The 24,578-nt window shown below is 37.5% G+C and overlaps 1 protein-coding gene across 4 annotated transcripts in view; it reads left to right on the top strand.

The window, feature by feature from the left end:
• Positions 1-24,578, top strand: part of msi2b (musashi RNA-binding protein 2b) — a 248,250-nt gene that overhangs the window by 8,063 nt on the left and 215,609 nt on the right. For all 4 annotated transcript variants that reach the window (XM_079247851.1, XM_079247850.1, XM_079247849.1 and 1 more), the window contains exon 5: positions 8,066-8,107. In XM_079247851.1, the coding sequence (XP_079103977.1) occupies positions 8,066-8,107 (42 nt within the window). The remainder of the gene's footprint in view (positions 1-8,065; positions 8,108-24,578) is intronic.

Raw genomic sequence — 24,578 nt, 5'->3', positions numbered from 1 at the left:
TTTTCTTGTAACATAAACATAATTTTATAGTGCAAGGTAATTCCAGCCTTTACCAACGACCCCAGGTCAATCGGCGCTGGCAGTTTGGATGTTTTCGGTGAAGGAGGAAAACAGCCCAAGAGGAAATCACGAGAAGACGCATGGATGAGCAGCAGCTCGATAGGATTTGGACATAAAGTCGAGCTAAAGTGACTCGCTCGCTTTTAAGTAAAGCAGGTGCTCCGTCTTCTGCTGTTAATTAAGGTTGAAAGCAGTATTAGTACATGTTGGAGCGGTGGCTTGTCACGTACAGATCATTGGATGTTTTCTGCATCATATTCATTATGGTGTGGTGTGTTTATAAGAGCATGACTGAAGGAGCCGGTTTGCCTGTTGAGCGTGGCATTGGTAGACTTCTCATTAGTGATTTGAGGATCATAACAAACTGTCTTTTTTGAGGTGTTATTCCACATTAAAAATCAGTAAAGATTGACAGTGGCGATAGGACACATTTAGGTTGTAATTTCTTGTCGTTTTCTGTTGCTATCACACGCACGCACCTGTAGACATGCTCAAACACTTTTATTGGGAGAGGCTGCAAGCTTTGATAAGGATTTTCCTTTTAGCTTAAACACCACATCATCACACTGGTGTAGATATGTCTTTAGAGAGAATAAGAGTTTACCCAGGAGCTGCATTAATATATGAAATCCTTTTGTAAGATGTGAACTTAAGATATATGCTGTTTCTCTGCCCTGATCTCCCACAGTCGCATGCAAAAGCAGCCCTTGGAGACCCTCTAGTAAAAGGCAGTGGAAGATAAAAAAGATGGTAGGGTGGGCGTGGGGGGGGGGTTTCTTTTGGTCTGTTTTCTCATTTATTACATTGACATATCAGGTTATATAATGTCTTGAGAAAAGCCACTTTTGCTCTGTGCAAGTTCATAGACGTGGATGCAGCAAAACTTAATTTGAGAAAATTCTCGATGGTGATGTCTAAGTTGAACAAATATGCAAGTGTGTTTTAGTCTACAGTCGTATGGGGCACTTCACCAGAAATACACCATTAGCATGTCAGTAGTTGTGCTCACGTGCTCCACAAGAACTGAACCGTGTAGACTGGTTAGATAGTTAAGATTTATCTGAGGCACTCACGCTGCAAAAGGCACACATACTGTAATTGCAGGGCTCTTTGAAAATGACATCACATTAGTGGTTGCCAGTCAATTGTACGTAATAGGTTCTGCTGCCATAAGATTACTAGAGTAATTGAATCAATGGAAAAAGGACCTCATACATCGCATAGACAGCTATAGATAACCGTTTTTGGTAATAATAATACCCTAATCTATGCACAAAATAGAATATTTTCTCACAAAATAAAGCCTGGCATTTATCATGTATGTGTAATAGGTCTGGCATTGGGTTGAAATTGCAATTTTGTTTTGTATCAGTGGAGGGAAAAAAAATAGGTAAAGACACTGATGTTGTTTTTCATTCTGCATTGCATTTTGATTGCAGTTTACATTTGAGCACATCGAACCTCTTGTTACAGCCATTTCTCTCAATAACAGTGTGATATTATGGCCATATCCTCCAGTTGTACATGTCTCTGGCCCATTCAGGTCAGAACAGATTGTTAATTTAGCTCCGAGTCTGATTTTCTCCTCATAAAGAACCCCCAGTAGAGTAAGGTTAATAAAATATTTTTACTACTCTTATATGATGACCATAGAGCTAAAGCTAAATCAGAGATACAGCTTTCTACACTAGATTTATGTGTCTTTTAATTATCATGTGTAATGCCCTTCAAGTGTTTTAATGGGAGTCGTCTGTTGGATCTTTTGCAGTGTGGAAATTGGCCCTAATTTTTTTATTTTTGGAGAGCAGTGCCATGCAATGCACAGCCTTGTTGTGTAGAGTTCCCCTTATGTTCATGAACATTTACACCAGTGAATGTGGGAGAGATGGTTTTAGCTGCTTAGGGGGGACTCAGAGTTGGAGCAGTTAGTAGAGCAGACTGATCCAGTCCAATTTGGGCTCCAATATTGAGATCATTATTGGATTGGATATTGGGTTTGATTCCCCAATCCACCTCACCAATTCACAGTCGGGTCTCTGGTGGTCACATGTTTACAAATTAGAAATATTTTGCAAACAAAATATGTTTATTCAGAATTAGTTCAAGAAAGATATTCATCACTACTGATGAATTTATCTTTTTACTTAAAAGTTTCTGGTTTAGAAGCAGCATTACTAAACACTGCCCTCACAAGTCTGATGGGATATGAGCTGCCTTCGCTAATTATCAATGCACATTATTAAAATGAAGATATACTGTACTCTTGAAATATAAAAAATCAAGACGTCGACTTAAAATGTGTGTACCACCAAGGTTTCCAGGGAAAAACGTTCAGCTAAGAAGGGAAGTGAAACTAGTGCACAGCACTCGCTGATGTCTTCCAGCAGAGCGCTAAACATCCAGCAGAAAACTTGAAAACTGAAGGGATTACAACCCCCCCTCACCCATCAGAAAGAAGAAAAGTTGCTCAAATTCATCATTCTGGCCAGTCTCTATCTGTCAAGGATAAATCAGCCGGATGAGGATGTTCCACATAGATTGAACAGTAGCTTCTATGATCAGAAGTCCTCTTCAGCAGAAGAAACCCTCTGTGCCGATACTGTCTGCAACGCTATCAGACTATCTAGTGTTGCCAGATTATTGAAATCCATCCTGCTTCGCTTTCAACACATTCTGTTAGACCTGAAATATTAAAAAAAAAGAAAGATCTGTTACTGCTAAATTCTAACTACCTTTGTTTTTATGATGAAGCAGCTACAGACTTTGCCTTCGATTTAGTTTTGGAAATTTTTTTCTTCTAAATTATATTGGAAAACATTTAATTAGAATAATTTTTTTCATCAGTTGCTGTAAGATCCAGAAGTGATGTGAGGATTTACTACGTCCCTTATTAAACTTTACACATTAACAACAGCAACAGTAATGATTATGATAACAATAATATTCATGTTAGAGCTGGGTAATTGATATAAAATCATTTAAAACCAACATTTAGAACCAACAATCAACAATCTTGTTTGTGTCAATTATTTAAAATGGTTAGTAAATAAAATTTCTCTTAAATTAATGGAAAAATAGCCCGGTGATGAACTGGTGACCTGTCCACGGTGTATCCTACATCTTGCTCACTGATTGCTGGGATAGGCTCCAGTTTCCTTGCAGCCCTTAATTAGACTAAGCGGTAAAGAAAATGGATGATAGATAAATGGAAAAATATGAATTTATTGACCATATATATTTAAACTGTGTGTTTAATTTCACCTATTTTATAGTAAATTCTCTTCTATTATGAAAATATTTGCAACAAAAATTTCAGGTAGCTATGAGGGCTAAAAATAAAATGATACTGAAATAATTGCTAATTTGCCGTAATCAAGGTAACAATCAATTAATCAATCAGTAAATCGTAATATTGATTTGAGGTCATATTGCCCAGCTCTAGTTCACGTAAACTGATTTGGTATCAGAAAATATCAATATCGGCCGATATCCAGTTTTCAGATATCGGAAAAGATTGAAACTCCAAAAACATGAATTTGTGCATCTGTAGTTATCTGTGACCTTGATGACTATTACGCAGCTACAGAATGGTCCAAACTCTATTCATGTCCGTTTCTACACACGTATTGTGAACAACAGACTTTGATTGAAGCCAGTCGTAATTCCACCTTCAGATGAACTTCAAACCTTAAAGGTTCACATACTTTTCTTTCTTTATTTTTTCTCACTGTCAGATATAATATTGAAACATTTAGCGCACATGTTTCCTGCTGTTGCCTTCTCCATTCTAACATCAGCTTTGTAGTATGTTCCCAGAATTCATTGCAAAAAAGTTACAGAATATGACTAAACCTTTTTATATTCTGCGTACAGGGAATGGTGAAATCAATAGGACATTAAGACAGCCCATTAAGAAAAATATTTCCTCCAGCAACAACACAGGCCAAAACGTTTGAGGCAAATCACTTGCTTTTATCACTAACTTTTTCAATGAGTGTGCAGAAGTATAGGATTGAACCCTTTTATAAAGCTTGTCCACAATTTTACACCTATTTAAAGACTGTTTTCAAGTATATTCATGTGAGAATGGTATATTTGCAAGAGTCACATAACACACTGCCACTCAATGAATAACAAACAAATACAGTATAAAAATTCATATATACATGTACATGTAATTACCAACTTTACCTCAGTGACAAACAGAAAAAGAAAATAATAGTCATTTTTATAGAATATTTCCATTATATGAATATGACAATATATTACTTTATAAATGTTTCTATTGAATCAATAAAATATAAAAACTAAATAAAAAGATACTAAAGACAAAGAAAAACCTCTCTGTACATGTCTGTAAAAGTAAAATTTTGCCCGTGTGGCATTGAATTTTAATAATTCCTGCATCAGAGGGTTAAAGAATAAAGTATTGACATAGTGTACAGACTTCAGGGAAAGAACATTGCCAAGCATACATAAGCAGATGTGTTTTAAAAGAAACAAATCCATTAACCAGTCCCACTTAACTGACCTTAAAGCTAATTGTAAGTGTGTTATATAACAAAACAATGTAAAAATCCAGAAAGGAAGAATAAAGTGAAAGTGAAAGTCTTTAAAATATCTGTGGTAAGACTATTCTTATTGCTACATGCAGGCTGGTTTGGTGCTTACCTCACAGCAAAAAAAACTTTCTGGTTTGAATCTCAGTTATTTCTGTGTGCAGTTTATGTAGTAGTATGACAGCATCCTCTTATGGTTCAAAAACATTCATGATTCTAAATTCACCTAAGGAGCGAGCACATGGGTGTCCTGCATTGTGGCGAAGTAGTGACCAGCCCAGTGTGCCTCCTGCTTTTTGTCTGATTCCAACAGGAGAAAACCCCCAGTACCAATTGGATGAAGTGGGTAAACAAAATGGATAGATATAGTCTCCTCTTAATTTGTAATTTCTCAAAGGAGGCATTCATCACAATATGTTACCTAAAATGGTTCTCATGCATCTCTTGGAAGAATTGCTTTGTAAGTCCTCATTGCATAATTTGGTTGTTGTGCTCAGAGTGAGATTAAAACAATCTGCAGCATAATTTTTATGTAACTCTGAGGAGACAGTTGTTTTCCTTTCACACCGTAATATCTTAAACTGTCAGCAGACTATGGCATTTATTGCTACTGTGTTCAAGTGTCCCTTTGTGCATGTAGAAGGCAAAAGTCTTCGCGTTGAATAAAAATTCTCAGCAGGACAGAAAAACAATTAGTTTATCCTGCGAGATAAAATGAAGCTTGATTTTTGTTTCTTTATTTTTTGTATGAGCTTAAAAAGTAAGATATATTACCAGGTATAGGACTTTGGTATTCAGAGCATAATGTGTTGTCTTTACTCAAATAGGGTGCACAAAATAATTGAGTTTGAATTGGTTATGCCTGGGGCTAAGTGTTAAAACAAATCTTTAAATGAAATTCATTACAAGCAGGGTTACCGTGCCCAGGTGTTATTGAATTCATTTCTCATTTTGACTTGATTTAGAAAGATAACGGTAATAAGTGAGACTGGCAGAAAAGATGACAGGGACATTGCCCATCATGGCTTCCCTTCAAACAGATTAAAATGCAGTCAGCCTCAATGGCTTAATTGATCTGTGCAGATGGTGTATTTTCTTCTTGAGTTTTCTTTCAATTGTTTTCCACAGCAGGATACGATGTCATTTTCTTAAATAAATCCGTCTGTGCTGAAGCAGTAGCTTTAACAAACGCTTAGAATAAAAGCTTAATAAGTAATGTTTTAATGTTACATGCAGCTAAATGTTAGAAATAAAGAGTTTAAAATGTTTTAAGCAAATTTGCTTTAAGACATTTATTCTTAAATGAATTAATATTCAGTGAAAGACAGTTCGGGATGACATTGATCTTTGAGGCAGTTCACTGCTCTTTGCATTAAGTGCAAGGTTGATGAGAGCCCCCGCCCCTCCACCACGGCATACCTTCATACCACTGAAATTAATGAGGAAAATGAAGCTAATGAGATAACAAGCACAAGATGGAAAAACAGGCTGATCTGACGCATCCTCCTGGTTATTTGGCAATATCTGGAGGCGTCACCGGCCTCAGACTCTCATTTTCTTCCTGTCATATTCAATCAGCGATTCCTGCCTAAAATAAAAGCGAGTCTCTGCCGTGACCATGGCCAGCAGACTGTTGGTGTGCCTGGCCTCCACACTAACTTTTCTTCCATTTTATTATTTATTTTCACAGTTGGGGTTGTTCTTAATATATACAAGGCTTCATGACTAATTGATAATTTGGTAGTACCAATATTCTTGTCTGAGGCTGCACTGTGTAATTTGTAGTAGTAAATGTGTGGCTTCCTAAAGTACATTTCCCGGTGGAATAAATGTTGTAGATCACATAAAAAAAGGAAGGAATTAGGTAATTGTTATTAACCAGCTCTTTTGAAATATTTAGCCTGTTTAGTCTTAGCTTGAAATAGAAGTAGTTGCTGGGCAAATCTGTATCTAGACAGTTTATAAGAATCCAGGTTAGGTAATGGGGCAACAGTGAATTTAGATAATAAATAAATTTATAGTTGGGATTAATGTACCATATGATAAGGCCTTTTACTGCATAGCATTTTATAAATGAACCTGTGACCAATGATCTGCAATAAAATATGAATTGATTTAACAGAATTAAAGACTTTAACATTTAAGTACTGTTTGCTTCATCTGTTTATTTCATTCATTTTTTTCTGTATGTCCAACATTCTTCTTTAGAATATCAAACTTCATTGAATCATGTATCAATCTGATTTTTAGTTATCAGCTAACCAGATTTGGCTAAGTAGGGACATACAGTGTCAGTTGTGACATAGAGTATGCAACATGTTTTCCTTAGAAATCATGTTCTGTTCTTTGAAACAATATATTTGCATTGTTCATGTACACTAATAAAAGTAACTTTAACAGCCTTAAATGCAACATCTGAAAGGCGTTAGGTATCACCAGATACAGCTTAGATAAATTACAATCACTTATTGTTAAAACATGTAAACATTTTATTCAATTATTTGCATATGTACTACAGTGCACGAGAATCTTTAAAGTTTGTAAGATAATAATTTTGTATTTGCGCATAAATATGATTGCATCGCCAGGACTTAATGCAAATTTTAAAAGCCATTGAATATTTTGCTTGGCCCTTTTGTGCAACTAAACCTTAGTGTTAAGTCTTCATTAGTTATATCAGCTTAGAGGATTTTTTTGTCCATTAGCTTTTAAACTTTTGAGCTCAAGTTTTTATCAGGGTTTTGACTTAACAAATTCAACAAATTCCTTTTATTCTTGTTTAAGTTTATATTATTCTATCAATGACAACAAGCTGTCCTGGCTTAGATGTATCGAAACAGGCTCAAAGCATGATACTTCCACCACCAAGTTTCACTGATTGGAGGAAGTTTTTAAGCTAGGTTGGAATGCTTTCCTTCTTTTCAGTCTGATTTAAAGCAAAATGTTCGACTTTAGTCCCAACAATCCTCAAAATGGTTCAATAGTTTAGATAGCTGTAGCAGACTGCAGATGGGCAGCAGTATTAAACATTCTTATGATTGTCAGCTCTCACGCATTATTATAAGCCAATGTGAGAGAGGTCTTAATAAATCCCCGGAATTTACCCTGTTTTTATTTGAATGTCTTCACTATTGCAAATACTGCCATTGAAAGGATCTTTATTTCCGGGGAGGTTATTAACTTCCTGAATACCTTCATTTATACTAACTCCGTTTGACTGTTTGAAAATATGACACTTTTTTAGATGACATTCATACAAGAGTATAGAAAATAGTAAAATTGTCACTAAATAAAGCATAGCTGTACTAAATTGTTAAAATGCTTGCAACAGTTTCTGATAGCAGAGTCTTCAAAATTGGATTTTGAAGCCTTTGTGGACACCTGTTTAATACTTTTCTCAGCATTTTCATTAACAATGGTTTTTACCATTCTTTTCTCATTTTCAGATTGATCCTAAGGTTGCCTTTCCCCGACGCGCCCAGCCTAAGGTAAGAATGAAATGGTCATTTAATGTGCTTGAATCACTAGCTCACCTAATTCTGTGCACTCAAACAGCAGATACAGATACCAATACCTCATCTGGATCCATTGTTCTTAACTTGTTAATACAGTTTCCCCTAAAGCATAAAAATATTAGACTTGGCCAAGAAGGTTTTCATGCTATTATGTTATCCATATTTAATCTGTCTTCACAGCTGTTTTAAACTGTTTAAAATGAAGCTTTTCAATGAACTTTGTTGACTTTTGTGCCAATTTTGTGGCAAGGGATGTCAATTTTAGTCAGCATTGGTGTTAAATCAAAACTTCTCCATCAGTTTAATACAACTGAGTCTTAGCGGTGAAGCCGTCTTGCTTTGGTAATTTGTTGACTTGGCTCGTGACAGACAGGTTTTGATGAATGCATCTGCAGAGAATGTTAGCTGATGGTTGAAAGTTTCATTCTGTGGAAAGAAAGAATCAAGACCCCCCTGTCTTGCATTGCCTGTTACAATGTTTGTGATGGTACACATTAATGTTAAATGGCAAGTTTTATTTTCAAGCGAATAGGCTGATATCTGCCTGACTGAATTTGCAAGAAATGAATGGTGACTTCTCACTGACAGTGATGAATTACATTTACTGGCTGAATTATTAGTCTGACTTGTTCTGCAGCATTTGGAGCTGAATGAGACTGAATGACATGAGTGATTTAGAAATATCTTTATTGTGTTGCATGCATGTTGAAATTGTCACAATTAGTCCTGAAACAATGGGTGATTTAAGAAATAAGCCAAACTCTAATCATGCAGGAACTGTCACACAGGCTCTTCATGATGCGTAATATCTTTTCTTTTCTTGATTACTGGTCTTGAGCGCTTCTATTGACAATTAAATATTCAGCATGTGCAGATGGTGCTGTGGCATAGTCAAGGGCTTTGTTGACGTGCCCCCTTACACCATCCCCCAGCTATTAATGTGCAGACTATAGCATGGTGCACTGTACCACTGTTCAGCATCACTATCGGGACTTCTTCCACCTAAACCAGGTGGAAATCGATAATAGATTTTCTCCTTTACCCTGGATCACAGAGAGGGGCATTGTTAAAGAGTTTTTCAGGTTTCAAATGAGAGAATTGGCAGCACAGGCTTTCAAAGCCAGAGCACATGGTGACTTAAGGATATGGTTGAGAAGCTAGCAGTGTTTTTCCACATTTTCTTACATGGAAAGTCTATCACTTTAATTTCTCTCCTCTGAGCTCTGCTCATAAAAGTTGATGCTGCAATTTAAGAGTTTGGATGTTTGATGATGCCTCCAGTTTTAAGTGAACAAGTGACTCAGCTTGCTGTTCTAGTTATTGCTTTTTTTTTTTTTTTTTTTTTTTTTTTTTACACAAAAACAAAATTATATTGCCCTTTTGCAATGGTTCAGAGGAAAATACAAGGTGTTGTACTGGTCTTAGACATATTTCTTTACAACTCAGTGGAATAATGACTCCAAAACAGCACTGTAGAAGCCTTGCACCAATGATTTGTAAAATGGCTATAGGGCAAGCTTGTTAGAGAAGAAAAATGGTTGTATTGAATGTGGATTATGAAGGTTTTTTTAAGCAATGGGATTAAGCCAGATAGATTAACATTGCAGGGGTTTGTACTTTATGTTCAATTGATTTAAGACTTTTAAAAGAAAGTCCTCTCAGCTTTGCATGGGCTTTCTTTTGTCCCTCTATTCCTCTCCACTGTCTGCCTGCCTGGCTGCTTATGCAGCTGCTGAATAGGTTTCCTTTTTGTTTAAAGCAGCTCGGCTTGGCAGGTGCCTCGTGGCACGAGCTTAAGGGAGCAAATCGTGACGAGACCAATCAGCGTTAATTTTCTCATGAGTAACAAGACTTCGCTAGCAACCCTGCCAATGACCTCTCATTGCTGCGTGCTGCAGCACGGTAAAACTATACAGTATGTACATCACGTAGAGTAATGTTGAAAGCAGGTAGGAGGTGAAGGTGAACAAGGAGGACATTTCACTGTAAACAACTGTGGGTGTTTGCAATGGGATGACAGGATCACAGGAAAAACAACTAGTAGCAGACATACCTGACACTGCCCCAAACTGTGGACAGTCCCACTGTAGAGCCTGAAACAGATGCAACAGAGACTGTTTGACAACAGTCATTAAGTTTTATTCATATTGTCATGTCCCCCTAAATTCATTTACATCTGATCTAACATGAATGACAAAATCAATTTGTGTAGCTGCATAACTCTAGAGAGAACGGGAATGATTAAGGGCATCATTGCCTGAATTGCAGGTTCCTGTATTCATAAGGTAAGCGGTAGATATATTTCTTATATAGATCAGGTTCTGAAAAATGTGACCACAAAAGTCACAGAGCACATTTTGCCTCTGAAGCACACCTTGTATTTGAGAGTCATGTATATGTATGATTTGAGTAATCTTATGTTTTTGTGACCATCTGCACTATAATATTGGTAAAGGGCACATAGGCGAGATAACCACAGGTCCCGTCAATCAAAGAAAACAGGTTAAAGAAATGCAGACTGCCACACACATTACAGATGAATAATGTCCCCCAAACCAAAGCTTATCTTAAGACTTAAAAAGAACATTTTTTATTATAACTAGAGGCTTTGCTTACAAGTCATGTCAGAGGTATCAATATAGACTGGTCCACAAATATTCAGGGATTAGCTTGCATCTGAGGATGATTGACAGATGAGAATGAAAGGATTAAACAATCATGATGTGATGCAAAGTGCTTTATGCACATTCATTTATGCCTCGTCTCTTCCTAGCCTGTCTGGGGATAGCCACGGCTTTGTTAGATAGGCAGCTAGAAGTAGCTTTAAAATGCCAGGATTTCTCTGTAAAGGTTTCAGCATCTCAGGGTTTAGTTTCACACCAAGCAATTCTCGTTCCACCCTCATATTGGCAAGATCGACTCAGGTTATCACTTACATTGTTGTGATTTATTGGAGCTTAATATTTGAATATGGATACAAATAGAGATGCGATGTGAACACATTATTTTGTTTCCCTTCGTGCTGGTAAAGTTATTTCAAGGATTCACACCTGGAAATTGGTTAGTGGATGTGATAAATGCGTGGCAAGTTAACATGAGAGGGTCATTTGTTTTTGCCTTTTTTTTTTTCTGCAACATGCTGCTTGGATTAATAGGTGTGAAGTAAATGTAAGGTGTGATTGATCAGTCTCTTTAAAAGCCAAATCAACAGATCCTGATGTTTAGCATTTAGTTTTCAATGTAGATGCTCAACACTGTTTTAGATAAAGTCCTGTGAAATATGTCTGGTCTCCAATATCGCTTCAAGTCGAAATATTCGAAGGTTGCATTTACTTAAAACAACTTCTGGACTGTTGAGATTGAAATGGAGGAATGAAGTGAATGCGTACAGAGAGCAATGATGAGGACAGAAATGTAATGATGCTGTGTGTTGTTGTCTCCCCATTTGATATTTTCCAGTAAGGTTTCAAACCGAAACATGTAAACGAGGCCTACTCTCAGTTTCCTGAAAAATCAAAGAGACGGCGTCTGCCGACACTGCTCGAGATTTACCACTCAACTGTTGGCGTCATTACCGCTGCAGCCGCTGCTTTTGTTTCCCACAGTGGAGTCACACACACAACCACGGCATGTCCCAGCATGATTTTAATTGCCAGTGGGACTGTGGCCACTTCAGTGGGAGATGAGTTCTGATGGCTTGTTATGGAAATGAAAGGAGGGAGCAGCTTCGATTTTCAGAGGAATGGGCGTAACCCTTTCCTCACACCTTGCGAAAGGATGTTGCCGTGTACACCATCCACACTGGGTTGTTACTGTGACCCCGCCGTGCAGACTTTCAGAGGGAAAAAAAAAAAAGACTGTTGATTCAAAAATATATGTGTACTGCATAGAAACAGCTGTAACAACACTTCCAGAAATCTGTTTTGTTTTGTTTGCACTGACAGTTCTTTCCTGAGACTTCTCACATTCACTTGTAGGATAAGAGTGTGAGTTCACTGTTAAGGTAATTTTTGGGAGTCCATCAGGAATACCCCTAAAACAGAGTCCAAAATGTTTCAGCATGTCATAGCTGTGACGCTGGCTTCCCACTTCATGGCCTAATGTTGCTGTCGTTCTGTCTTTTGCAGCTGGAGCTCCTTCTCTTTCATAGCCTCCCTCTTTGTCTCTTCCCCATCTTCACATGTTATATCTCCTTTACACTTTGCCTCTTTCGTTTCCTCTTTCTTCTCTTCTATGAATGGTAAAATGACCGGTACCACCTCCTCCACTTGTCTGCATACCACACATTGCTCTCAGGGACTGTGTGTGCTTTATGCACTTCTTCCTTGCAGTGAAAAAGAAGGAAAAAACTCCTAGGTTAAGGTTCAAGAGATTTTCAGTTTTTTAAGTCTCAGGCTTTTTATTAATTATAGTTTCAATAAAAAGTTGCATATATATTTCTTGTACAGGTGCACATACGTTACGAGCCAGTGGATCTTTTTATATGCAAATGTTAAACAACTGTTTATGCTGTTTTTTTCAGACATTCCTGTTTACTCTTTCTCTCATTATTCCTCATTCTTCTGCGTCTCATGTCTTTAGCCTTTTCTCCACGTTCCTGCCTTTATTCTTAGTATTTAAGGATTACAAGGCCTTGTAAATCCAGTCTTACACCTTGCTCAGCTATTTGATCTAGATTTTGTATTATGATATTCCCCTTCTCAAAATGATCCTTATTTTAAATGACACAGCTCACTGCTGGGAAAATGAAACCTCCGTAGCTGCCAGTCCTTTTGAATGTCCCTGTGAGTTTATTAAAAAGCACCAGCTTCCCCGTTTCGACTCGGATCTGCACAGCTGTGTGAGTCTGAAAGAATATTCAAGGACAAAAGTCTATAATGTAATGCAACACAATGATGTGTTATTATCTTTGATGAACATCTCAATTCACGACAATGCGTCCCCTCCAATTTTTGTTTTTGATAAGATAGAAGATTCTAGACATTCAATTTTTTTTAAAGCATCTCTGTTGTGCAGATAACACACAGAGCAGAAGACAGGCTGGGAATGCTCTGTTGTGCAGGCTTTTATCCAAACCTGACATTGCATTTTAACACATGTGGCACAGGTCTTATCCTGAAGAGCGACCAGCATGTCCAACTGAAGAAATACTTGCTGTCTTTCTTTATAAATGTACTTCTAAAATTGGGTTTTACAATTGACACTAAATGCACCAAGGTTTCACCGAGACAGTGCAAGAGTTCAAGAGACAGTCTGATAGTGAACAAAGAAAACTTTGACCAAGATGTCAGAGGAGTGACAAGCAAGTTGATGGGAATTCTTCACTGTCACTTTCTTCACGTCCTTGAAATAAACACATGTGCAGCCAACATAAATAAACCCTCCCCTCAGATAGAGGGTGACATGAGGAGTTTTTCTCTCTCCGTAGTACTGGCTGCTGTGTCGAAGCTGGAGATGGGTTTAAATCCCTGACCCGTCAGCTCCTTTGCTTTCACTGGCCTCAGTGGAACCGCTCCAGATGAAAATGGGGCCAGAGCAGAGACATATGAATGACTGTTTGTTTGGTGGTCAGACACAATCACCAACTGAGTGACCCAGTTAACGGGTAGTCAAAGCGGTGCTCAGTTTGATTCATGCATGCTTTTTTTTTTTTTTTTTTTTTTCCCTGTTCCACACTTTCTAAATGTATTTTGTGTTCTTTTTTTCATGTGCTCAGCCAATATTTATGCTTCAATGGAAAGATAAATGATTTGTAAATGTGAATGCTAGTGTAATTATTTTTTGCCGCAGATATAATATGAACACACATTTCTTTTGTTTGAATAATTGCCAGAGCGCTTATAAATGGAGGATATGTGTGTGTGATTCTTCTTTCCCCTGCCTCTCTCTTTTCTGCTCTGGTCTCCTTGGTTGCGGATGGAGAGTAATTAGGTTTTCTAGGGGATTGAGGGGCTCTTACAATGCTTACCAATGGCAGCAGTCAGGCAGGCTACTGCTGGCAGGGCAGAAAGGACAGAGGGCTGTGCAGGAGCCTGGCACTGCTAAACCTGATGCTGACTGACAGTAATGAGGACAGCCTGCTAGCCAGGATAGAGAGCAGAGGAGAGCAGAGGAGAGGAGGGCATGGTCCTTCACTATACCTCTCAAGACCTCTTATCAAAGGCTCTGTTCGTACACAAACACATACACGGATAAAACAAACAACACAAGCACGCACAAGTTTAGCATGTACTTTAATGTAGAGTAGAGCAAATGCATCGTGTGGCTGTTATACCACTCATACTAGGTTGCTCTCATAGCATCATAAAGTAAATAAATAAATAATATCCATTGTGATTCAGCTCTGCAAAATAACGGTAATACACAGCTCCTGAAAAGGATACTTTGTCTAAAAACATAATGGTGCCAAATGGGACACTAACCCCTGTCTTTTGGGTGAAAGTCCCTGTTTTAAACAACCACTCATCAATGTCAGACTTTGTGGAATTTTCTGTCTTCAAAAAATGATAGTAGCTTGATAGTTAATAGATAAAAAGCTTGTTTAAGCTTGTTTAAGTGCAGCACTTTACTAATCTTTACCCCTCTTTTTCTGTCAAGCAGCTTTGTGCTTCCATGTACTAACAAACACATATTACTGTCAATAGCCTTTGAAACATGCCATACTGTGTGACAGATTATATTACAGCAAGCAGAGTTCATACTATCACACTCTAAAACGGATGGAAAAATTCTAGATCTGTAGTTTTATTCCCAATTACTTTAATTTTTGTTTGTCTGAAATGTGGCTGCAGACAGTTGGTACCAATCACTCTTATAGGTACGGTTTAAGCATTGAGCTGGCCCAGCTCAGGAAGACACCACACGACAGAGCACTGTACCAATAAAATAGATTAAAGTGTCAAAAATGGGGTGGAATTTCTCTGTCACTTATTGGCTCCATAAATCCTGTGGAAATAACAAAAGGTAGTTTCGCTAGTTGGAACTAAAACATTAGCCCGTGTAGAACATCGCCAGCTAATTTTTGTGTTTTGTGAAGGATTTAAGTTCTGTTAAGGATTTAAGTTATGGAGGAGAATTAGCTCTTGATAGCAAATAAAAAAAGCAATAAAAAAGTGACTTTCCCAATTCCAAGGTGCAGTGAATACAGCATGATTTGAAGTGGATGGTGATAAGATGGGGAGGCTGGGATAGTTCTACTGTGAGCTCGGAGTGTGACCTAAAATTCTGAGCAGCACATTGAAAGATTTCTTCTCCAATTTCCTAGTTTGAAAGGACATTTTGAGTTAGCAGCTCACTAAAGACCCAAATATATGCTTTCAGGCAAAACTTGTCTATTTTAAAGTAGCACTGAGTAGAATTCAGCAGCAAAAAAAAATTGCTGAGTGAAGCCAGTTAAGTACACCCTAATTCACTGTCTCCCGCCATGCTTGGGAAAGCTAGTAGAATGTAAAAGGCCCTCCGCTGACCCCGTGTTTGGTAACAACATGGCGGTTTGTCACGGCACGCTCTGTGGAAGAAGACCTGCTCCATCTGTAGATTTAATTGCCTCATTGTGAGGCACAGTTATTCTTCTTTGCAGGCACATTAATGAAAACATAGCTTGCTGTATTTCTGCCAGTAGATCATCCTAAATCCTTTGCAGAGGGATGTAATTTGTGTCTCACTGCTGTTGTAAAAAAAAAAAAACAAAACCATTGATTGCAGTTAGTTATTACTATTTGGTCTTGTAGTGGTCTCTCATCACAACAATGTCACAAACTAAGTGGCTTTGGTCATCACAAACTAGCAGTGACATTGACCTTGGCTCCTCTTCAGCTGCAGCACTCTTCTTCATTAGCTAGCGCAATAATGTGATGTGTTGATTTGGAAGCCTTGTTATTTTTGCTTTTTTTTTTTTTCCATGATAACAACTTTTTTTTTTCATTCTTCTGAAGTCTACAACAAATCCAGGGTGATAAAAAAAAGATTTTCAGTGAAACGGAGGCGCACTTAAAGACATCACTTCAGAGAGTGGCTTCCACAGACCGAGAGAGGCTGATGAGGGATGCACCCCCTAGTTTTTTAACAGTGACCTTTTTGAGATTGTGTTTGAATGGAAAACAGGAAATAATTAAAAAGGGATGACCAGTTTAATCAGGATGATGAGTCCTTTTGTGTGGTCAGGGACGTCCCCTTGCTGTCCAGTTTGGACTTCTCTGTAAATTTTTTTCATTTTTTCTGCTTTCAAACATTCTTTCTGGGACTGGCATAAAAGGAACTAGAAAAGCAGTCGGAGAGCGCGGACCTCCGCCAAGTTATCTCATTTCCACCCATATTGGGATTTCCAGTCTTACATTCATTTTATATTTATACACTAGTTAATTCCTAGACTGACTGATAATAAATCTACTGTGTCTTGGCTATATTGTGGTGTTTGTTGCACGTTTATATCTTCTTTTGTGCTCTTGCAGTGATCAAAGTTCCAAAGATTCTCTATTTTTTCCAGTTCTGGATTGTCCAGTTTAGAATTTTAAAGGGATCCAGATCTATTTTTCATATCTTGTAGAACCTCTCGGGAACTTTTCCTGTAATTTTTGGCCAAGCACCCTGGCCATTTATTGTGGAGATGTATGCATATATACTGAAAATGGCCGTATCTTACAGTAATAAAGAATCCTTCAAAAAGAATTCTGGATCCAGGTGGTGATCTGGATCATTCCCAAAATTTAAAGGAATCTCAGTTAGACCATGACCCACCCTGAGGAAAAAAAAAAAGAAAATACCTCCAGTAGTTTTTGCCTAAAGTTGCTAACAAACAGATAAATGCCAGATGATTTGACGTTATACCATGTCTGCATTATGCATACCAAACCAGCCTGTGTTCGTTTCTAGTACCAGTTCAATACTGTGTTCAGTTGTAGTTGTAAAAAAAGTGAAATATCTTGTATTGTTTTTTAGATTAGGGCCCTTTTACTCTCTCAACTTGAAGGGGTTTAAACATTTCAGTACCACTCTGGTTTATTTGTAACTGTAAAAGTGAAGCCTAACTGTGAACACTATTTTGTTGGATGTGATTCTCTGATTGGAAGATTGCCTGACCAAATCAGTCAAGTGTTTAGCAGTGATTGGATCCAGTTGTCACTGCAGACTAAGACACTAGAATGCTGCCTGCCAGATTGCTCTTTTTTTACTTTGACATTGTGTGACAGGTCATATCTGTGGTCTTTATGTGCTGTCCTGATTCTTTTCTTTTTCCAGTCTTTCAGATTAACAATGATATTCTTTCAGCTAGATGAGCCTGTCAGACTGTTAGCTGTGCCACTGCTAGCTGTGTAATAGCGATGGGTCTAAGCTCTTTGTTGCCATTTTCTGGTTGAACATCTTGTATGGACCATGTTAGTGAATCCATGTTAAAGAGCTTTGCATATTTTGCTATGACTGGAGGAGGAAAAAAAGGGCTCCCACTGGCCCACATGGCCAAGGTTAAATCATTGCAGCTCTGTTAAGGCCATAAATAATTACTCTCGTACAGTTAAAATAGATGACATACTTTATTGATGCCAGACTGGGCTATTACAGTATTACAGCATTAAAATAAGAGACGAATGAGAATAAAATCATTTTAAATTAACTTTATGGTGCAAAAATGAAACATACTTGTCAACAAATAAACATCCAGATTAAAAAAAGAAACGACAGCTGCAGTTTACCAATTAAAAAATAAAGAAGATACGAGATATATAGAATTTAAGATGTAAAAAATAAGGTGCAGTAACATAAAAAAAGACAAAGTAGGAAGCAAAATAGAAATATATTTTATACTGTAATTACTCATTGCTAAGCCAGAAACTGCTATATTAATTTACCTGTTATTCTCCTTTGCCATGCAATTTTTTTCATACACCCCAAAGTGTCTTTATTAGAAGGTGTCTGTGCTGCATCTGTTGTTACGTTGATGTATAAATATTGAAGCTGATTCTCTGTTATGTGATTAAAGTACAGCAGAATTACAAGTGAGTCACTGCTAGATGAAAAAAAAGGAGGCCAGGATATATGTGTTTCACGAATACATTTGCAAAGATCTAAAGTAATTCTAATGTAGGGCACTGTGGATTTGATCAGAATTACTCACTGTTCAACACATTTCTGTCCATGTGCTGCTTTTCTGCAATTTCCACCTGATGCAAGAACCACTGAAAAGCCACTGTTATGCTTGTACACTGCCAAGGCATTGCTTAATAGCTCCCAAATGGCCCCAGTGGCATAAAATCTGCATGGTATTGTTAGTTGGGGGAGAAGGGGGGGGCGAGATAGATTCTGAGGACTGATTTATAACAAAGTGAAGCAGGAAGGATAGGCAGCAGCAGCCGCTGTCAGGCATGCAGCTGCACTTTTATGGTGAAGACCTCTCACCTGCTTTTTCTTTACAATCACATGTGATGGAGTCTGTCTGTCATTTCTATAATGATGTACCATTTTTCAATATAAAAAGAGACATTCTGTGACTTTTTGTTACCTGCACGGGGCTCAAGTTGCATTTTTATTTACACACGGAGTCATGACATCTGTTGGAACGTGTCACATTGTGCTGCTAAAAAATATATGGTATGCATGTGTTAGGCACCAAGTTTGCAATTCTGAATTACCGCATCTAAGTCAGGGTGCTAAAGAGCTTAGCTGCTCCTCTACATAATGCCTCAGTCCTCAGCTGTGACCTTTCTCTTCTGAACATCATTCACGATTATACTGCTGACATGTTGGCTCATGCCAATAATTTTTCATTGGAGGCACTGTCAGCCACATCATATTTTATCATCTGGATAAATTTGTGTTGTGTTTTCATGTGGGCTCTCCATAATTTGTATTTGTTTGTTTATGCAGCTTTCGTAGAGATTAGATTTTGCATTTATTTCAGCTTAGAAAAGAATTCAGATGCAAACACAATCTGGCATTAGCAGGGAGGAAATACTGGTAGGAAGTTCTAAAATGAGCTGCGTGTTATGAAGTAAAAAAAAAAAAAGATAATGTGAGAATAAAGCACATGTAAGTGTGAAAAGCAGTCATTGAAGAGCGAGTCTAAACAAAAGGAAGACAGCCATTGTGCATCACACCTGCACTGATGGAACATAAGTAAACAATATATATATGTATATTATTTTTTTCCAAGATTATTATTATTACTGACTTGCATCTCAAAAATCCAAAATATTGCAACATCAAAAAAACATCAAAAACTGCAGTTGATATTGGATTTAGTAATAACCTTTGCTGTTGTGGACAGCCAACTCTTGTTTGCAAATTTCCACTAACAACAGAAGCAAAGCGTTTAGCTAGTTGTTTGCACTACAAATGCAACACTGCTAATTATCTCCACAGAATACCAAACAGTTACATATTAATCCTTCACATCCTCTCGCATATCGCTCGTTAACATAGTTCCGAGCTCTTCAGAGGGACTGACCTTGTTATGCAGCTCTTTTCGTGTTGTTTTAAAGTGACAACCCCACCCACTCCCCCTCATCACAAAGCAAGGGCCCTACTTTTTGATTAACACAAATGTTAACTATTGTTTTTGATTTGAGTGAAAGAAATACTGTTCTTTTCATGAAATCTGTTGCATAACTGAAGTCCCCAGTGTACCATTTGCATTTATTAAAAGGTAACAGATTTGCTTTAATAATTTTTTGTCAAATCAAATTATTATTAAATTGGCTGTCATGTAAATTTTTTTTACACTTTTCTAATTTCTTACTTTTGCTGCTAACAGCTTCTCCACACTGACAGTTTTCCACCTTTCAGGACGTTTTACAGAGCAGTCTGTTTGGACTTACATTTATATACAGAAACTGCCTTCACCTCACGGTGAAGAGCTTGTTCCTTTTAAATGGAATGAGAGGACCTAATTTGATTTGCTGTGCTTGACACTGGCTCCTATCACATCAACTGGTAATTTATTCCTCCTAATCCTGCCTATTTTGCAATTGCACTGCAGGTGTGCCACTGCTGTGCCGGCATCTTTGGTCACAAAATAATCCCAAAAAAAGTGTTTTCTGGCACCTACATGCTCTACATGTGGTACAGCAGTGTCGTGAATTTGGACCACTGCCTGTGCGTTCACCTTGACTTGTTAAAAGAAGATTTGTTGTGACACACTGCTGGAAAAATAGAAAAAAAAAAACATGCCCATAAATGAAAAATAAAAAATAAATAAATTAAAATAAATCCTCCTTTTCTACTGCCTCTTGTTGAAAGTGTGAAATAATCAAAGTTAATGCGCATGCAGGTCAAGTCTGGCTTTTAACAATTACATTGAGACTTAATTTTCTCCCGCGTTATCATACAGCATTGAAAAGTGTTGACAGTTTCATTTCCTCGCTACGACTGCCTGAGACCATTTTGTGATTTCTAATTGATAGCTACATGCAGCAATTTTATAGCACTAACTGATTTTATTGCACTTTTAATTAGGCCAACTTTGACCCTCTGTCCTCTTTGCATTTATATTGATGCAAATTATTTCCACCTTCTTTCCTCATTAACTTTTGCCATATAAATGCCACCGGTTGCAACATATGAACCCATACATAGACTGTTTGGAAATGTGGTGACTCTTGAATGAAGGGAGAATCACGTGGAACGTTAATCACTTAATTATATATAATTAAATGGTTATTTTGAGGTAATATCCTAGTACATCCTAGTATATGTTCCCATTTTTTTCCAAAAATGGCCTTGAAAAATGGAAAATATGTCAATAAAAATAGGTCAGTGGAACCAGAATGCAACAACCACTTAGATGGCTAATTGACTAAGAGGGAAGTCCTTCCATATGCCATTAGGGAATACAGGTGTGTGACGATTCTCCACTTGGATAAGTCTTTCACAGAGAACTAGTTAATCTCCCATGTAATACTGAGCAGATGTGTAAAATTGTATGAATAAACACTGATGAACATGAATTGAAAAGGTACTTAGTACTCATTTGGACGTCATCCACAAAATGATTATTGAATCTCTTTGTCAACCATGTGCAGTCATTGCAAGCCAGAAAATGTCTTTAATCTTTAAAACCAAAAATATATAAATAAAAAAAAAACACAAAAAAAAAACAAAACAAAACAGAAAGCCAACAAAAAAACCCAAAACAAACTGTATGATGTAGTTATTTTGTCTTTTAGACTAAAACAATGTTTTACCGGGGAATGCATTATGGAGGCCGTTTTAGATGCTTGCAGTGCTGCTGCGGGGTGCTTCACACTTAAATCTATCTTACAGACATGTTTTGTCTTAACAAGGACAATTTCAGAGAGATTATTTTAGGAGAGGAGAGTAGAAAAACAGATTTTAGTCTTGCTATTAAAGAGTGATGAATGACAACATTCCATTCATTTCTACTGAAAGACAACAGTGACGAGTAGACACAGTGAAGTTTCTATGAGGTGAAGTGATTTCCCACTAAAAGTTGACCAGTAGTTTGCATTTAAATTGTTAAACTTAACAAACTGAACTGTCTTGTCTTATTTGACCTTACCAGTCAACTCTGAAACAGGGTACATCTCACAGAAGTAGTATATGTAGGTTTTCTGAATAACTTTAAATTTGAGACGGGTAGGTTTGGGTTTGTTCATTTAAGAATACACAGATTTAGAAACACAGCTAGCTGCAGAGTAATCCATTTCCATAAAGTTGACAGGACCTCTACTGCAGATTTAGGAAAAAAACAGATAAATAAATCAACAATAAACATCCATGAACACATTAGAATAGATAGTGGAGAAGAATTCATTAACTTAATTGCTAGTAATATGTGGTGCACCTTAATGAGGCACTAATTTTCTCCACAGAGTGGACAGTTGGGAGTCAGGATGTGGATATTTATAAAATTAAAGGCCTCTTTTGACCTTCGTTCTGCCTTTCAGTTTGGGGGGTGGGGAGCATATTTTCTGTGTCTTTGTGTGTGTGTATGACTGTGTTTGTGTCTTTGTCTCATCTAGCCAACCTTTTCTCGCAGTATTAGTCTTTATCTGCTTGGTTGACTTTAACACTGTAACACTGTTTAATTTCCTTACTTGCTTAATTGAAATTCACATCTCTTTCTCCTCATATATCTTCCTGTTGTGTGTGCGCGTGTCTGCGTACATGTGTGTGAGGGAGCTGGGGGCGGATATTAGTGAAAATGTATTTTCATTCTGAAAGTGCGAGTGATGGACAGGATCTCACAGACAATGCCCCCTCCCACCACCCGCAGTCTTTTTGTCCGCTGCACCTGTCTTTTAGATTCCTTTCAACCTTGTCTCTTTCTTTTGCACTCTATTCCCAAGTCCATCTTTTCCCTGGATTGCCTCAGCTTGATAAATCTGATGCTAAATTTAGAGACATATTTTTCAAAGTCACCAGGACTCGAAAGAGAGAGGTCCGCAGACAAAATGGCTCTTCTAATCCATGTTTATCATTTTTTATTTATCTCTCACAATGGTGAAGTCATCATAGAAATCCTCCCTGCTCTCTTTTGTCTTCTTGTTGCAATCATAACTTTTTTTTCCCCTGTGCTGCAATTAAATGTCACTGGCCACATTTAAACTGGCTCCATGCTCAGCTAACATCGTTCAGCTCAGTGGGGTTATGCTTTATAAAATTAAGGCTTGTTGAGATTCAAATAGAATATCACTGCCATTGAAATTACAGCTGCAAATGTGCTGTCATTGAGCACAGCCTTCATTACTCTCCTCTTATTTCCTGAAATTCCTTGTTAGATCTAACATCATTTGATTACAATATGGCACCCAGCAAGACAGAAATTATGTGTGTACATCCTGGAGTGGTTTCAGCTGCACCTTCCAAGCTGGGCTCGTCTCATTTTTATGAAGCCTTATTAGCCACAGGCTAACATATTAGCAATTAAAACCTGTAAAGCATAGCAATGGACACATAAAAAAAAAAAACGGCTGTAATCTGAAGTGCTATTACACTATAATACACATTTATTTATTCATCCACAGCTTCAAGGAATATTTTGAGCTTTACATGGCAGGAGCTGTAGCTGTACTGCACTAAGAGTCAAAGAGGGAAAAAAAAAGGATGTTTTATTGAAACACACTATGGGAGAAGATGGAGCTTGCTCTACAAATTAACTTACAAGTTAGACATTTTAGCAATATGTATAAAAATGTTTTCTTTTTTTGTGGGAAAAAGAGCAAAGGAGAATTTTTCTGTACATCAGTGAACCCACTGAAAGATTGCCTATATGTTCACTAATCGATGCCAGACAGTGGGTTCATGAATGAAAGTACTTGGAATTTTATACTGTAGGTGTTTGCCTTGTTACTAGTGCTTGTGAAATCAAGATATCAGGGCAGCCCATATTTAGGAGGGATCAAAGTATTAAACAGTGCAGCTGAACTACTTATTGCAAGCAAAATTATCTGCGTAAAACACTAAACACTGCCCCACCATTGTGTGCTAATCTCCTAGATTTCCTTGAAACTCCCTGAATTAATAATACTCATGTGGTAAATGCCATAAATAGTAATGTGCTTGCAAAGGATAGATCATCCGTAATCAGAATATGCTTTTCCGTAGGTATGTTGGTGTGTTAGATAAAGTTTGTAATTACAATGCAGTTTTGCTGCCTTGTTCTGCACAGTACATAGATGGATAATTCAGCAAAGAATACCCATTTTTTTCCTCTTGTTAAGGCTTCAAAAGCAAGGTAATGGACAGAAGACGAGCTCCACTGCCTGTTTCTCTCTCATTCTCTTTTCCCTTTGTATTGTGTCACTGTTTCTGACTGCTTTTATAACTTTCTTATCAGCCTGTTACCAGCAATACCTTTCCTTTATCCTCTCCTCTGTAGCCTGTCCCATCCTCTTGTTTATATTGAATATGAAGAGTGGAATATTTTCCGTCTGTGCGGCACAAGTGGCATCCTGCGGTGGCCCTCCATCACACTGTACAGCACATTTTTCAAAGGGGGGAGAGTGTAATTAGTTTGCCATTTGAAATCACTGTGCAATTATCTGTGAGATTATGAAACATTTTAGGTGCCTTTAAGCAAACACACACACACACAGTCACTTATAAAACGTTGTCTTCAGGTACAGTGTTTTACAGGAAAGCAAATAAGCAGGATAGAAAACATCTAAACCTGTGGCTTCTCCATTCAACCTCACATGGAAATCATGATATAGAAAATCTTTGTAGCACTATTTACCCAGTTGCAGTGCCTGGTGTGCTTTCTAATCCCTCATTGTTGTCTCTTGTACTGACATGCTTTTCCTACAAAGCCGTGTGAAGAAGTCTGTTTTAAGGTTTTATATATTGCAAGAACATCCTGTGGTTCTTATTAGATCTTCACTTTCGATATGTACAACCAAAGCACCATTAGATGTTACATTGTGCCATATCTATTAAACAACATGAAGTAAAAATGCCCAAGTTGGGGTGCGAAAAAACTAAATTCATCTGA

Source organism: Telmatherina bonti (genome assembly GCF_933228915.1).
Source record: "Telmatherina bonti genome assembly, chromosome: 10".
Classification (NCBI taxonomy): domain Eukaryota; kingdom Metazoa; phylum Chordata; class Actinopteri; order Atheriniformes; family Telmatherinidae; genus Telmatherina; species Telmatherina bonti.
This window is presented reverse-complemented; position numbering and strand designations above follow the sequence as displayed.